This window comes from Epinephelus fuscoguttatus, linkage group LG10, assembly GCF_011397635.1.
Source record: "Epinephelus fuscoguttatus linkage group LG10, E.fuscoguttatus.final_Chr_v1".
NCBI lineage: Eukaryota > Metazoa > Chordata > Actinopteri > Perciformes > Serranidae > Epinephelus > Epinephelus fuscoguttatus.
In genome coordinates this window covers 25,105,300-25,122,611 of record NC_064761.1, presented here as the reverse complement: position 1 = coordinate 25,122,611, position 17,312 = coordinate 25,105,300, and the positions used below count along the sequence as shown (strand labels likewise).

At 39.7% G+C, this 17,312-nt stretch overlaps 1 protein-coding gene across 5 annotated transcripts; it reads right to left on the bottom strand.

Annotated features, from left to right (window-relative positions):
- Positions 1–303: 303 nt before the first annotated feature.
- LOC125896391 (deoxyribonuclease-2-alpha-like) lies at positions 304–11,679 on the bottom strand. Of its 5 annotated transcripts, none has more exons than XM_049588914.1 (7): positions 11,528–11,679; positions 8,167–8,264; positions 7,908–8,070; positions 7,738–7,819; positions 7,489–7,647; positions 1,784–1,975; positions 304–1,550 (listed from the first exon to the last, which is right to left on the bottom strand). In XM_049588914.1, the coding sequence occupies exons 1-7, from the start codon at positions 11,537–11,539 to the stop codon at positions 1,039–1,041; spliced, it is 1,218 nt and encodes a 405-aa protein (XP_049444871.1). In that variant the 5' UTR covers positions 11,540–11,679; the 3' UTR covers positions 304–1,038. The 5 variants fall into 5 exon arrangements, with proteins under 5 accessions (XP_049444871.1, XP_049444872.1, XP_049444873.1 ...); XM_049588915.1 differs by lacking the exons at positions 7,489–7,647; positions 7,738–7,819 and adding exons at positions 2,069–2,227; positions 2,313–2,394; XM_049588916.1 differs by lacking the exons at positions 7,489–7,647; positions 7,738–7,819; positions 7,908–8,070; positions 8,167–8,264 and adding exons at positions 2,069–2,227; positions 2,313–2,394; positions 2,471–2,633; positions 2,730–2,827.
- Positions 11,680–17,312: the final 5,633 nt, after the last annotated feature.

Here is a 17,312-nt window from a genome sequence, read left to right as displayed (position 1 = left end):
AGGTGTAAAATGAAATAATAGCAATTTGTGGAGGATAGCCATTGCAGAATGAATAAATGAATATGTGTATATATATACACACACACACTGATCTGCCACTGGCATGTAAAGTGAGTAACATTTACCATCTCGTTACAATGCCATGTTCTGCTGGCAAACCTTGGGTTCTGGCATTCATGTGGATGCCACTTGACACACTCCACCCAAACAGAAACCATGGAAGGCCCTGAAACACTAAGCCAGTAGCTGTCAATGTTCTTTGTAACATCCATGTTCTCTTGCCACTGGTGTGTCCAATTGGCTATCGTTGGCACTAGTCAGCTTTTTTTACACCAGTTCAGCATGTTGAATTGGCACCAGCAAATGCAGAGCCTGTCGGTGAATGAAATCCCTCTGATTGGCAGCTCAGCTCAGTGCACAAGAAGAGAAACGTGAGTGAGGAAAGTAAACAAAGAGCTTAAGTCAAGACGAAGTGAGGTCAAAACAAATTTGTTTTTGTTCTCTGGTGCATGGTAAATATGCTTTGTTCTTTCTGACATTGGATTGTGTTGTGAATATGCTAACTGGCTAACTAGCAGCAACACAGTTTTCCAGTTTACCTTTGAATGACGATTACAGAAGACCGCCATCTGCTGGTGTTGAGAGTTATTTCCTCTTACGCAAGCATGTAATGCATGTGCTGACTGGCCATTGGCTGAAGCCTTTGTGGTGTGTTCATGTGCAACTTTTTGGTCGAGACACAGGCGACATGAGGTGGCTCAGCAGGGGGCTTTCATTGCCACTAGTTTTCTGAAGTCGGTTTCACGGTGTTTGGCATTGATGCTGGGGTGTTGTAGACAAAGTACATGCCCTCATGGCAACAGCACTCCCTGACTGTAACCTAGCAATCTCTGTCTATAAAATATGTCAAGTGGCATCCACATGAGTGCCAGGACCCAAGGTTTCCCAGCAGAACACTGCATCGTTACGAGATGACCAAAGTTATTTACTTCACACGTCAATGTTTTGGCTGATCAGTATGTATGTATGTATAGAGGTTTAACGCTGACCATGTGAAGCAGGCGGCAGCTTGAAGAGTCCAGTCCTAGGACCCCGTTTTATTTTTGTTGAGATGATTTTTTTGTGTTTGGATCTGTTTGCTGACTTCCCCGCTCTTCTAACAGTGGCTGGGAACTTGAGCTGGTGTTTGGGTTTTGGTGGTGCACGTTTCCCCTTGTTACACGGATCATACTTTGTGATTATGGCAGTGAAAGCCTTTAAAACTGCATTGTTGTCAGTGCAAATTGCTCCTCCACCTCTTTTCATCTGACTCACTTCCCTGTTCATATCAGCTATGCAGGTCCAGCTACCATTAGGAGTCACACACCACTTGGAGTGATCTACAGTATCGCTGAAGGGATTCCCATTCAGCAGCTTTATTTCCTTCACATTGTAAACATGATGAGGGATACTAGTGCTGCAGTTAGAAGGCAGAGGGCGATGCATCTTTCCCCAGCTCTTCACATACAGATTCTCCTTCAGATAGTTCACAATGAGGCCGGAGTAAAGATCTATAATAGTAAAAACAAAACAAAACACAATACTGTTATCTATGAAAATGTGCATTTAACAGAAGAGTTCCACCACTGAACACATCTACTATAAATGCACGATAATATCAGCATGTCATCAGTATTGGCCAATATCGGCTTTAAAAGGAACTATCAGATAATATTGAGGGGGACATGTCCCCTTCATGAAACTACACATTTCAGACAGATATCCTTCAAATTAAAACACTTACCATCCCCAAAACGTGTGTATTTTGCAAAGCTGGAAAATGTATGTCCTGTCATCGATGTCAGACTATTAACACGAAACCAGGGCTCCGTCTTTGGGTAGCAGCTCCGCTGTGCAACACACTGCAACTCACTGTGAAAGGTTGTCGGGATCTCAGAGTCATAGGAGTAAGCATGGATGTACTTGAGCTGCAAACCTGTGAATACAAATTGAAGTTTTTACTGCATTGTGATTCCTTTTGGCAAATATGTTTCATAACAAGACAGAAATGTAACAGGCATCAACCTACCTATTTCTTTGAACTGATCATAGGAGAAAGTGACACACATAAATGTTTGAGCGTTAGCATTTCCACTGCTTGGCCAGAAGTCTTTCCTGCGATACGTTGGGAATTTTGGTGTACTGTGTGAGAGCCAAACTCCAGTCTGTCTGTCCAACAGCACAATTCCTTTACAGAGTAAAACAGAAAAAAACAGAGCTTTGTTACATTATAGTTCTCACTTTGTACAAAAGTGGAACGTCGCTGCACCCACCTTTACTGTGACCAAATGATGGAGGAGCAACATATGGTTCAGGAGGTTGATCACTATAGAGCATGTATCCAAAGCCTTCAGTCTACAACAAAACAACAGAAATCAGTGTCCTGGTCATAATGGCACACTAGAGAGGCAAATGTCCTCATTTAAGTCACCTTTGTGTCGTAGAAGTCAAGCAGAGGTTTCAGGGTGTTTGCCAGAGTGCCAGATTTACTGTTGATTTCCTCTTTGCTCACTTTCCATCCGTCAGTGCTCTCATCCATGTACAGATAGGACAAACCACCACCATTCACATTGGGCAACTTGTACAGGATATACCTTATAATGCAGCAAAAAGTTAGAAAAATTAAGCTGCTTGCAATAGATTTTTATTGTACATTATATTTAGCTGCAATGAGCATAAGTTCCACCAACCAGTCCACCTCGTTTCCTTTGTCATCCCTGCATTTCACATCTGAATCACACCCTTGAAAAAGGATCCCAACACTTAGGAGGAATCTCATCATTGTTCCCTGAAACGACCGAACAAAACCGTGAGAGAATTACAATGAGAAGTCAGAATATCTGACTTCCTCTTCTCATTGAGCTGAATTGGGTTTAATGATTTTTTTTCTATCATTTGAACTGTAGATTTTAACATAACATTTGAGATCATGACATATTAGCAGTCTCTCTCAGGACCCAGGTGTGGGGTGAAAAGAAAGGTGTGGTATCAGTGGACAAGTTCTACATTTTTAAAAAAGCCACTTCCTGGACCATCAACATCCAATACTGCGACACAACCACTGTCAAATCAACAATTAGCATTTTAATGAAATTGCGTCTCTGAGAAAATGTGTTTTAAAACTTTTTATAATGTAACAAACCATCAAAACAATAACTTGTGCACAAAGCAGGTTAACAACAAATAATATTTATCTAAGAAAAACTGAGAGGCTCTTGAATTTGTGCTTGAATATTTTCTCATGAAATATGAAAATGAACAGTTCTGCTTTATTCAGAGAGACAATATTTTATTACTTTTCACGCCACATATGGCTGTAGTTTGAAGTCAAAGAATTTGCATCTAAAACATGAAGCTCATCATATGATGTTCTGCATTTTACACATGCGTTATGCTGCATGTTACACACTCTGCAAGTTATTTCTAATTGCTTTATTACAATTACAGTGAAGTACAAGAACTAAACAGTACTCCACATACAATGCTCACTGTAATAGTAATTTGCAACAAATTAACAAATAGAAATATAAATGACAGCCTGTGCTATGCCACCTTTCAAAATCATATTTCTATACTAACTAGTTTCTTTCTCTGACAATAAAAATCTTGTATTTCCCTTTTTGTTTTAATCTGTTATTAAATTTTAATTAATTCTTTAACCCTGTAAACTTTATACTTACAAATCTTGCCATCTCCATTTCCCTGCTCTTACTGTGAGATCCTTACAGTGAAGTGTACATCTCTTTTTGACAGAAGTTGCCTCTGCCTTATCTCACTGTAAAAATCAAAACCCACACGTCTTACAGTCCATCAACTTCCTTATCACTTGCCCCCTAACTTCTCTATACGGCAAATAATGTATTGACTGTACGTGGAAAAAACATGATGTTGGTTCTTCTTTTTGCACAGCAGAACAGAAAGAACAAAAGGGACATATAGACATGACTGAGCTGCTGTGCTTCTTCAAACATGCTTGAATTAAGAGAGAGCTTCTCTGGAAATACTGAGTATATTCTCACGAAATGCCCACAGTGACTCTGTCTTCTTAGAAAACTCAGTGGCCTTGGTGTTAGCCAGCAGATTTTAAAATTAGTGTACAAAACCATTGTTGTTTTCACCTTCCTGCCTGGTACGGTCACCTTAACTGTATATTTAAGAATAAACTCTGTAGGATTGTGACACTGCCAAGTAAAATAGTTGGCAGGACACAAAAGCCCTTGACCCAACTCTTTACACTCTCTCACTACGCTCTGGGAGGTGCTACAGAGTCCCTCTGGCAACCAAAAATGTATTTAAGAAGTCCTTCATCCCGAGTGCCATCAGTATCCTTAACTTAACCAAATGATTGATAAGTTTTAAACCACAGACAGACAATGTGCTGATTTACTGTGTTAAGTGTTTTTGTAATGACTTTATTTGTTGGTTCTACTCACTGTTTGTCTGCTTTTACAATGTTGTCTTCTGTGTTTGGTGAGCCGAAGACAAAGTTCCACTCATGATGAGCAATAAAGATATACACCGATCAGCCAAAACATTAAAACCACTGACAGGTGAAGTGAATAACTTTGATTATTTTGTTCCAGTGCATTGTTCTGCCTGAAACCTTTGGTTCTGATACCACCTGACATGTTTCACCCACTCAAACACAGTTGCAGACCAAGTACCTCCCTTCATGGCAACAGTACTCCCAATGGCAGTGGCGCACCATGCCACTCTGCAAACCTTTTGGTGGCACAGTCATGGCTGTAAACGCTGCCAATGTCGAGTTAAAAAACACCCACTTTTGTTGTTTGGTGGTCATTCATGGCAGCACCACGACAATGTTACCACGCGCATGGTGTAGCTTGATAGAAAGACAATAGTTCCGACATTAAACTGCTCACAACAAGATCTGTGAATTATCTTGAGTACCTGGGTCATGATTTCTGGAAAGAGATGTTGCTGTTGAGATTTCCATATGTTTTGTTTTTTTTGGCTTTGAGCACCACAAGCCGAGTGCCATTTAGTTCTATTATATTCGAGAGAAGGAAGACATCTCTACGGTCGATATCTCCAACACTCTGCAACTTACACCAAAACAATCTCCACTGAAAAAAAGAACTTCAGGTATTTTTGACTTTTGGGTGAACTGTTCCTTTAAGGCCCTTTCTTAAAGGGTGTCCAAGTGTCAAAATCTAATTGTCAGATTTTAGTTATTTTAGTTTTGAGCATACAGTATGTGTTACACATTTCTAAAATGTGTTAAGGTGCGGACACACAAAACCGACATCAAAGAACTAGCGGCGACGAAAGCCAACTGTTGCGTCGTCTACATCGCCTCACGTTGCCCTGTGTCAGTTGCATTTGAACACACTACAAAGACTACATCCGACGGTCAAGTGGCATGTACGTTCTGCGCCTGCGTGAGAGGAAATAATGCAAAAAGGGAAACCAGAAGTCCGAGGAATGCATGAGATAAACAAAGTAGTGGAGTGAGAGAGTGATACATCCTGTCAGCTGAGCACAGCAGCACCTCCACGGACTATTACATCCAGACGGTCCTGATGTTTCCTCCGCAGGCTCCACTTCACTCAGCTGTCCGACAAACCCGCTGCTTCTTCCCACTTTAACCTGAATAACAAACCGGGGCTCGGTGCTCCGGTTGGATCCAAACGGAGAGCCAGGGCTAGCTGGGAGGCTAGCGGAGGCTAACTGGCTTTGCTTCCCTCCGGTCATGCTGCGGCTAACGCTCCGCTAGCCTCACAGCTAGCCCCAGTTTGTTATTCAGGGTAAAGTGGGAAGAAGCAACGGGTCTGTCGGGCAGCTGAGTGAAGTGGAGCCTGAGGAAGGTGAGGAAATAAAACCTAAACAGCCAATCAGAGTGATCTCTCTCACCGACAAGCTCTGCCGCCGATTCAACATGCTCAATCAGCCGAAAAGCCGTCAACGCCGAAGTGCCAACAGTGCCGATGGTGCGGGACACACCGCAAAAACTAGGGCGACAGACGCTCACCGATGGCCCGACTTTGACCGACGGCCAACTGTTGGCTTGGTGTGTCAGGGCCTTTAATCTGGAGCTAGATAATCTCCCAGCAACGACAGACTGTAGACATTACACAGAGAGTTGGAGGTTCTTGGAGTTTTTTGGAGCCCAGAAGCTTATTTTTACCCACCAGCCCACAAACCGTTTATTTTATCCACAGCTGACAGAGGGCTAATCTCCCGTAAACACAAAAACAACAACATAGAATTTGTACTGAAAATTGATTTAATTTTAATTAATTTGTACTAATTGTAATTGTAGTTTTACTATCAAAGTTAGAGCTTTGGCATGATTTTAAAAAATAAAAACATTGCCGTTTTTCCTTCATTAAAACACACAGAATACCAAAGACAGGGATTAAAATACACCAAACTGTGTATGTCAAACTTCTAATTTGTCAAGCATGAAACAATTTTATGTCTGGTTATGTAAAGGTGTAGTAGGTGCTATTGGTGATATCTGCTCTGGTCTTAGTTTTTGGTATTCCTGCTACACTTTTCTCTACATGGTGATAAAGAGTTGTACCTTTACAGCTCTGTGTGTAGAACAGAAGGCGGGCGCTCACGTTTACATTGTTCATAACGTGTTATCAGGGCATTAAAAGCTCTTCCAACAGCAATGTCATCGGTGCAAATTGCTCCTCCGCCTCTTTTCATCTGACTCTCCTCCCTGTTCATATCAGCTATGCAGGTCCAGCCACGATCAGGAGTCACACACCACTTGGAGTGATCCACAGTATCGCGGTAGGGCTTCCCCTTCAGCAACCTCACTTCCTTCACATTGTAGACATTATGAGGGATGATGAGGCTGCAGTTAGAAAGCAGAGGGACACTGCGCTTCTTTCCCCAGCTCCTCACATACAGATTCTGCTCCAGATAGTTCACAATGAGGCCAGCGTAAAGATCTATATGTAGGGAACCAAACAAAACACAATACTGTAATCAACACATTTCTAGAAATGCATGTCACACATACATGACAAAAAGAAAACTTCAAACAAAATAAAAATGCAGTGACATACAGTAGATGGCACATGACATGACAGTCTGTCACTTTGCTCTGTCAACAAACACTTTAGGTTTCAACCTAATGTGAAATCTAAACACTTGAAACCTGATTAACTGATTGATGCACACACTCACCATCCCCAAAACGTGTGTACTTTGCAAAGCTGGAAAATGTACGTCCTGTCATTGACGTCAGATTCTTCACACGAAACCAGGGCTCCGTCTTTGGGTAGCAGCTCCGCTGTGCAACACACTGCAGCTCACTGTGAAAGGTTGTCGGGATCTCAGAGTCATAGGAGTAAGCATGGATGTACTTGAGCTGCAAACCTGTGAATACAAATTGAAGTTTTTACTGCATTGTGATTCCTTTTGGCAAATATGTTTCATAACAAGACAGAAATGTAACAGGTATTAACCTACCTATTTCTTTGAATTGATCATAGGAGAAAGTGACACACATAAATGTTTGAGCGTTAGCATTTCCACTGCTTGGCCAGAAGTCTTTCCTGCGATACGTTGGGAATTTTGGTGTACTGTGTGAGAGCCAAACTCCAGTCTGTCTGTCCAACAGCACGACTCCTTTACAGAGTAAAACAGAAAAAAACAGAGCTTTGTTACATTATATTATCTTTGACTTTGAAGGAAAAAGTGGAACGTCGCTGCACCCACCTTTACTGTGGCCAAATGATGGAGGAGCAACATATGGTTCAGGAGGTTGATCACTATAGAGCATGTATCCAAAGCCTTCAGTCTACAACAAAACAACAGGAAACTCAAAATCTGTGTCTTGGGTTAAACACTGTGCTGTCCAAGAGAAACACTCATCCTTATATACGCACCTTTCTGTTGTAGAAGTCCAGCAGAGGTTTCAGGGTGTTTGCCAGAGTGCCGGTTGTACTGTTGATTGCCTCTTTGCTGACTTTCCATCCATCGGTGCTCTCATCCATGTACAGATACGACAAACCGTCATCATTTATATGGGGCAACTTGTAGAGAATATACCTAATGATACAGAGGTAAATATATTCTATTACATAATCAGCCGACACAGACAATAGGTGAAAATAGATAGTGCCGCAACACAAAACTTCCACCAACCAGTCCACCTCTTTTCCGTTGTTATCCCTGCATTTCACATCTGAATCACACCCTTGAAAAAGGATCCCAACACTTAGGAGGAATCTCATCATTGTTCCCTGAAACGATCAAACATAAACATAAGAGAATTACAATGAGAAGGGGAAGTCAGATTATAAAAGGGACATTTTGACTCATGATGTTCGTCTTACTCGTTTCAACTGAATTGGTTTGAACAATTTTGTTTCTAACATTTTAAACTGTTGATTATAACAGTGGCCAGAGCATTAGAGATCATGACTTATTAGCAGTCGCTCTCAGGACCCAGGATTTGAAAGTATGATGGGGTAAGATGGTGGTGTGACCAGGAAGGTGTGGTAGGCCTATCACTGGGCAAGTTCTACTTTTTTAAAAAGCCACTTCCTGGACCATCAACACCCAACTGAGCAACACAGCCACTGTATTAACAAGTCAAGGATCAACTAATACAATAATGAGAGAATTAAAAGGACAGGATTCTTTTTTTTCCCACAGATTAAAGGAAATGGCCACTTTAGAATGAAAATACAGACAGTACTACTCATGCCGACAAGAAGTCCAGTGTAGTTTTTTAATCATATAATAATAACAGCTCGCCGGATTTTCCATACACTTGAAGTGCATGGAACCCACGTCCAAAATCATTTTGAAAATGTAATAAAACTCCACTAATGCATTTCAAAAACGTCAGAACGGCTCGCCCGTTGTAATCCAAGTGCCCTGAAGCCGTGGCATGCAAAAGTGACTGCAGACGTGCTGTGTTTACATGGCAACTCACGTGAGACTCAAGAACGTTCAGAGACGTTGTTGTTCTTGAGTCTCACGAGTTGCAGGCTAACTGACCATGGTGAGAAATTGTGCTATAAAAGTGGAGTAAATTATGTCTTTTCAAGTCAGTTTTACATGCCGCGGCTTCAGGGCACTTAGATTACGATGGACGAGCCATTTTGACATTTTTGAAATGCATTAGCGTAGTTTTAATACATTTTCAAAATGATTTTGTACGTGGGTTCCATGCACTTCAAGTGTATGGAAAAATCCGGCGAGCTGTTATCCTCCGATACCCCGAACGAGTTGTGTGGATTAAAAAACTACACTGGACTTCTTGTCGGCATGAGGGTCAGTGAGAACTGTTTGTAGTTTCATTCTAAAGTGGCCATTTCCTTTAATCACCAGTCAGTGACCTTTATATATGCCAAATTTTCTGAAAAACGTAGCAAATCATTGAGGTAGTGTTGAGATATTTGTCATTTTCTGTAACCTCTTATCCTGTAAGGTACCAAGAGGCGCTGGAGCCTATCCCTGCTGACATTGGGCGAGAGGCAGGTTACACCCTGGTCAGGTCGCCAGACTATCACAGGGCTGACACACAGAGACAGACAACCATTCACGCATAGGGACAAAAACATCCTGACTTTTATTCTGAGTGTAATATATAAAGAATGTCATTATAGAAATTGAACTAAACTTAAGGTTTGTTTATCTTTATAAATATCCAGAGCTTTTAACCTTGTGTCTATGAGCAGAGACGTGGGTTACAGTATCGCCTGTTATGAAGTATTTAAGTCGCATGACAAATAAATCAACTCCATGTCAATGAAGCGAACTCTGGACTTTGCTGATGGAGAGTGTGTTATTGAACCTTAAGTTAAGATTAAGTTAAAATTATTAATTAATCCATGTCAAACTAGGGGCGGCACGGTGGTGTGGTGGTTAGCACTCTCGCCTCACAGCAAGAGGGTTGCTGGTTCGATCCCGGGCGTGGGAGCCCTTCTGTGTGGAGTTTGCATGTTCTCCCCGTGTCAGCGTGGGTTCTCTCCGGCTTCCTCCCACAGTCCAAAGACATGCAGATTGGGGACTAGGTTAATTGATAACTCTAAATTGTCCGTAGGTGTGAATGTGAGCGTGAATGGTTGTTTGTCTCTATGTGTCAGCCCTGCGATAGTCTGGCGACCTGTCCAGGGTGTACCCTGCTTCTCTGTCAGCTGGGATAGGCTGGGTTGGCACAATCAATAACAAACTAATTTCAATTGTATTAAAAGGTGGAAAACTAGAATGTAACAGGGGTGTTATGATAGCTATATTATTGTGGACTGTAGTTATAGTCTTTGTTAGAGGTTAGAAGGTCATAAAAAAAAGTCATAGAATAGTATGTCATTAAACAAGTTATTAAAAATCTCATGGTGGGATAAAGTCTCAAAGGAGCTCAATTCTATTTTCGGTAAGGTAATTTAAATAGATCCTTGTCTGTATTTGCCAACAATGTCACAAAGGCTATAGTTTGTTTCTTAGATGCAGACAGAGAGGAAGAGTGGGAGACACCAAACAAACCGTGAACAGGTTTGGTGTAACTGTTTCTTTAACAATGTATGAGACAGTCTGTCTCTGTCCAGTATGCAAAGCTGGACATAGCCAGAACATGTGTATGTGATTTGCTGACAGCGATTACATGCAGGAGACACATTATAGAAAATTTTAGATACTCTAGCATTGGTGTGGTGGGTATAGTGTACAATTTTACATTGTATTATTACCGGACTGGTCTGTGTCATGACTTGGTCTTGGTTCAGGTGGTCTTGCTTCCTGACACCAAGAATTAACTTTAATCCTCAAACATTTGACGCCATTTTAGTTTAGCAATTTTGCAGACTCACTCGCAAAATTATCTGTAACACAGATGGTGACGTGTCAGTCAGGTTTTGGGCAACCCCGAGCCCACAGCACAGCCTCAAAGCTTCCTGACAAAGATTGTGCAAGTCTCTAAACGGTCCTGGAGGGATGAACACTATTCTTCAACAACATATTTCCTCATCTGATAGTTTGATGATGGTGTTGGAGAGTTGTAACTACTGCACCACCATCAGGGATTATAATATATAGTATTACAATCCATTTCAAGGCTCATCTAAGAATTTCACCTACGATTTAGAAGGAATGTGGTGGAGTTATCAAAACACTTTAAGAGCTCTGCAGTTCTTTAAAGCAACTTCCTGACCCTGGAAGATTAAATCATCTTATAGTGCAGCACAATCACTTCCATTTTCATCAGCACTGAAGAGGTCAAACAACAGTTCACATTAACAGTTAACATTTCTCTAAAATTAGCTCTTCTTGGCAAAAATTCTTTCACTGTAACAAAGTGTGAATACAATTTACAGCTTTTTGATCACGTCCATTTTCTGACACATAAAGAAACATATACTAAAACCTTTGTTTCCACTTGTTAGGTATTTAAGCATGTCTACGAGTGCATGTAAAACATAATGTTTTGCATTTAAACATTTTAAGTTTAAACTATTTTTGTTATAAGTGTCATTTTTAAACATGCAAATATTTTACTTACGTATCTTGCCATCTTCTCTTTACTGTCAACTGTGCATATGTTGTGCAAAGCTGTTATTATTTCTTACTGTTAAACGAAACTGACAACCACATATCTCACATTTCATCTGCTTCCTCGTTCTCTGCCAAGACACTACACTGTAGATGATTCACTTATTCTGTGCCTCACGCCAGAATGCTGACCTGCCTGTTATAAGCTGAGGAGTGGGGACAACAAGTTTATCTGCCTTTTGAGCGTGACAGGACCCAGTTTGACTGGCTGTTTTACTGAATGTGAACCTGACACTGACAAGAGCGAGATGCTCTTCACACTGAACACTTGCATCATAATTCAAACATTAATCTCCTGACAGCAGTTCTACATCCTCAAAGAATTAATATACTCTGAAAATCAAGTATTGAACTGATACATTTTGAGTGCTTCAGAAACTTTTTGAATATTTCCAAGAAAGAGTAGTCATGACATGAACTGTGTTTCAACACGATCTGAATTACTGCACCCATCTGACACTTGCAGGGCATTACAGCAGCGAAAGAGCGACCTGCTCACTGAAATAAGCATCAAAAACCTGGCGGAAACTACAGCAAGTACAGCAAACAAACGGTAATTTCTTTTTCTCTTTGTCTCTGCTGGTCAAACCAGTTTTGTCACACAGTGTGTGTGATGATTGTACCTAAAGAAGAACATGACTCAACAGTGCAATTATTTTTTAAGATAACAAACTCACCAAAATCTCACAAAAGATTCAAGGGTAGCAGTATTGGGTCTAACATCAAAAGGGCATTGATAGGAGAGCAAAAAAACCAACAAAAAACCAACCTTTTACAAACATTGACAACAGCAGCACTTAACACTTTGAAACAGGCTTGATTTCCTACAAAAACATGTGAAGAAGGCAATGAGCAACAAAGAAATTAGAAATGACCCAATTTTTTTTAAAAGAAATTAATGAAATTAATAAAAAGACAGAAATTAAAAATGAGCAAATTAGTTAAAAAAAGAAGAGGAAAAGAAAAATAAAGTTAAAATCAAACAAACAAGGAAATAACCTGGAAAAAGTGCTTAAACATTCTAATAATTCTGTATCATAATTTTAAATATGTTATAATAATTATTATAAACATACAATTTCCTAGTTGATTCTTTTTCCACAATTAAAAAAAATAGCAATTTGTGGGACATTTCTTACCAATTTCTTCATTGCCATTAGAAATCACATCAGAAAGGAGTTCAAAGGTTTAAATACTTGCGAGAGGCGTCTGAGAGCAGCACAAGAACAGTGTTGCTCCAGATTTCAAAGGGTTAAATGCATTACAATTAAGTGGATACAGCCTGACCCCCCAAATATGGAAGTTAAAAAATTGTCATAAAACATTTAATACTCTCCTACTTATGTCACACAAGTGAATTAATTTGTAGTCCCTTTTTTAAATTCTATTATATATTTTTTGTGTATATATTTTTTTAAGTAATTTGTTTTTGTTTTTTTATATTTATGTTTATACATTTTTAAAATTCTTTTTCATTTATTTATTTATTTTCATTTTTGTCTTTCTTTGTTTGTTTTTGGGTTGGTGGGTGGGTGGGGTTGATTTCTGTCCTTGTTGACTCTGTGTTTGTTTGCTGATGCTTTGTGCATCTTACTGAATTATCAACAAGAATACGTTGTTTAAAAAAAACAAAAAACAAAAAACAAAAAAAAGACTCGACCCCCCCCGACATATAATATGAGGACTGAGAAGGTATGTGAAATGTAGTGATCATCCACCTACATATTTTACAGAATATATCTTTATCTCCACTACCTGACTCACCTCTTGATGCACACACTCATGCCACTGTATACACACACACACACACACACACACACACACACATGCAACTCTCCTCCCCAACATTTACCTTTTTTCTTTTACTTTTTTTAGTGTTATTTTGTCCAACATTGCCATTTCCTAATTTATATGTATTGCTTTATTTCAAAATATACTTTACTTTACACTTTATGTTTGGTTTATTTTATTGTCGTTTGCCTGAAAGCCACAAAGGCACAGCTGTAAAAATAGGAAAAATAGCATGAACATTCTGAAAATGATTGTATATGTTGCTGAAACTGAGATAAAAACTAAGTTAAAGATAAACTAGAGCTAAAAGTAGCTCTGCATGTTGTTGGATGACACTTGCTGTTTTCTCCCTGCATGAACCCTCTGAGTCACTCATCTTCTTTAGTTTCTTTGATGCCTCCATGGGTCAAGTAAATAAAAAACATCACCTTCAGGGACTAAAAGTTCATAAGAATCATGAGGTGTGTGCAGCAGCTGGAGACTGAAGGAGAGCCACTGGTGCTGCCACACAGTGAGACGGGGTGGGCACAGCACAGAGTCCAACAGTGTGCAACAAAGGCAGTGCTGAACCAGAAACCAGTAGATCAACAGTACAAAAATCAAAAGCTGAGAGGTGGTTTGGATAAAAATTGTGTTCCCATGTTGCTACCAGTGCAGTCTTTAAACAGAATAAGTCTGATTTCTTTTTACAGGGTGTGTACACGAATCAGACACTTAAATTTAAAGCTTTTAAAACAGAGATTTTCAAGATAATTTTTAACCAAACTGAAGACTGATATTTAAACAATCGCAGGTACGTATAAAGCTAAGTATTTATGCAGTCCCCTGCAGGCCAGCCCAAGCAGGGCATTTCTTCAGTTTTTGTAGTGTAGCATGCTGCTTTTTTCTGCTGGGGGGCCACTGCCATTGGGGAGTAATGTTGCCACAAGGAGGGGTACTTGGTCTGATTTTGGCTGATAATGTTTTGGTGTATAGAAATATACTGTTTTCTCATTTTCTGGTAATTGGTTGTCTGCTTGCAATTTACACTTTAATAAAAAAGAAAAAAGAAAGAAAAGAATTTAGAATGCAATAATAAAGAGGAGTAGTGTCACTATCAAATGATCCACAGAGAAAATACTCCATGTACATTATGATTCTACCAGTGTGACCACAGGGTGACACTGTTTAACCAAAACACACTCAAGCTATTCACCACGTGCATTTTCCTGACAAGTTATGATCCAGACACGATGAAGATGGCAAAAGCAGTTACTGTCTGTCTGCGTAAAATACAAGAAAACATTCATAGATACAGATCACCAGTAGAACCACAGTCTGATTTGCAGCTGGCTACTGGGAAAGGTCCACTGGAGAAGTTGTGGGTTAAGGACTTGCTGAAGGGTAAGCTTGAGGTGGGAATGAAGGAGGTGATGCTCTTTCACTTTTCCCAAATTTGAGCTTCTGATCTTCAGTTCACCACTGTCCTTAATCTTTTGAACATGTTCAGAACAAGCCCCAACCTCCGGGGGAGACGAGTGAGACCAATGCGGAAGTGCCAAAAACTGCAGTTCACTGACTGTCCACTTGAGGCTGGCTCCGGAAGTGAGTCAATTCCCATAGACCCCCATGTTAAAATGCCCAACTTTAGAGCAGAAATAAACATGTTTACAGCCTGGTACAAAAAATGGTTTTGGTCTCTATAGTTAAGTTCCCCTTTCATGACAACTCTGAGGGGGGTGAATTTTTTTCTAACTCTTCCGTTTAAATGTTATTAAGGTTTGAAATTGCGCATAATTAAGGGCGTGGTCACTTTGACTGACAGGTCGCACCATCACGGGTGGCTAACTAGCATGCTAACTAGCCGCTGGCTCTGCTGCAGAGCTGAGCCTCGACTCGGCCGTCTGCTCGGCGTCATCTCAGCCAATTCGTGCCCATGTTCAAGGCATTGAACCTGTACTCTCAGCCGTGTTTGCGCCTTTCGGATAATTTTTCAGGCAAATATTGGAGTAATATGGCTTACTGTTCGACTAATTATACCAACAGACCGTCCAAGAAGTCTGTGCTCCAGGTTTTTCGGTAAGTGAAATTCTGAAATTGTAGTATTATTTTATTTATGTTTATATGTTAGCACTAATTAGCGGTCACCATCTAGCTTGTCAGTTTATTATTATATTATTAAGTCTTTATTTAATACATGTAAAATCACGTTGATACCGGAGGTCTCATTTTCAAATGCGACCTGTATCACAGCAGCAACATCCACATCAAGTTACAGAGCCACAGACAACACGATACAACACAAGCTTAGCTCGTTAACTGGCTAATCAGCCAGCTAACATTTAGCCTTCGAGCAAGACGCCAGTCCGGGGATGCATCGAAGTCAGAGCCTGACAGAGAAGTGTTAGGATGTAGGCATTTAGGGAGAGAATATTTTGAACAAAAGGCTGAGGCTGTGTGAGGTTTGAAAATAAAGGTCCACCACGTTAGTTAGCTAACGTGTTGCAATGTTAACGTTGTCATATGAGCAGTGTAATGTTAACGTAACATTAAGGCTATACTTGTGTATGTGAATTAAAAAGTGGCGAACTGTGTGAAATTACAATAAGGTGTGTAACGTAATTGAAAAAAAACTAATGTGACATTTGACTGTCACATATAAAATATTAATAAGATTACTGTATGATATAGGCCTGTGCTTACACAACAATAGATAATGCACAGACAGAATATGAGGACTGTGATGGCCACCACCTTTTTGTTTTGCTAAAATAAATTGATTATGATCTGTTAAACATTGAAGTAAGTTAAGTTGTATTGTTTGCATGTAATGGAGTCTGTTAAGTAGGTAACCTAACACATATATTACTTTTAATATCTATTTGTCTGTGTAAAGTTTTCCTCTAGGTGACCCAGACAGACTGGACCAGTGGACACTCAACACGAGGAGACAGAACTGGACTCCAAACAAGTCTTCCCATCTGTGCAGTGAACACTTTGAGAGTCTTCACTTTAGCACTGACTCCAGGATAAAGACACCTTTTTTTCATACAGTACCTCACAAAGAGTCAAGAAACTTATTAGTTTGAAATGATGAATTATTGTGCATAATACATTTAAATGCATTACATAAATTACTAATTGTCATACATTACTAAGTACTCGATTAGGGCACAGCTTGCTCTGTACTATTCCTGATAAGGTGAAATTACTGACACACCAGTGCAGTTTAGTGTTCCCCTGATGCAAAAGGCCAAATGAAGATTTTATTAATCAAGGAACATGACATGTATTTACCAACTTTAACATTTTAGTGCCTTTTATGCAAAGACCCTTTATCAAAGTGAGAATTACTATCTTTTTCCCCACACACAGTCTGTGAAGAACCAATGGAAAAAATATTCTCATAATGAGACAGCTGAACATAGCATGATTCCACAGTGGCAGTGAGCTTTGAGAACAGTTCAGTTTTTGATAGCAACAATTATTTTAATGTGGATGAATTGCATATTGTACATTCATACTCCTTTTGTCTTGGTAGTACAGTTGAATTTAAAATCACATTCAAATATAAAGTCGAATATCTACAGAACTTAAACACAAAACTACTTTATGAATGACAGCCACTTACTCAGCAATAAGATCATTTTGGTGGTGAGTGGGCTTTTAACCAAGACAGGCTGTAGTCAATGTTTTCTACCTGTGTTTTTAACCTATTATCTTTCTCTCATGTAGGACACTTGTGGAAAGTTACTACGCATCTACCAATTTGATATTTACTCCACAGTAAAGAGGTTGTTTAACAAGAAATTAAGATTTTGCAAATTATGACACTGGGTCCTAATCCATAGGTTTTATAATTACTGTTATAAATCTTTTCATTTATTCCATGTGTACTTTTGTAACATTTTAAAATGGATGTTTTCATGAATGCAAGCTTTGACTTAATTTTGTTAAACTGTTTG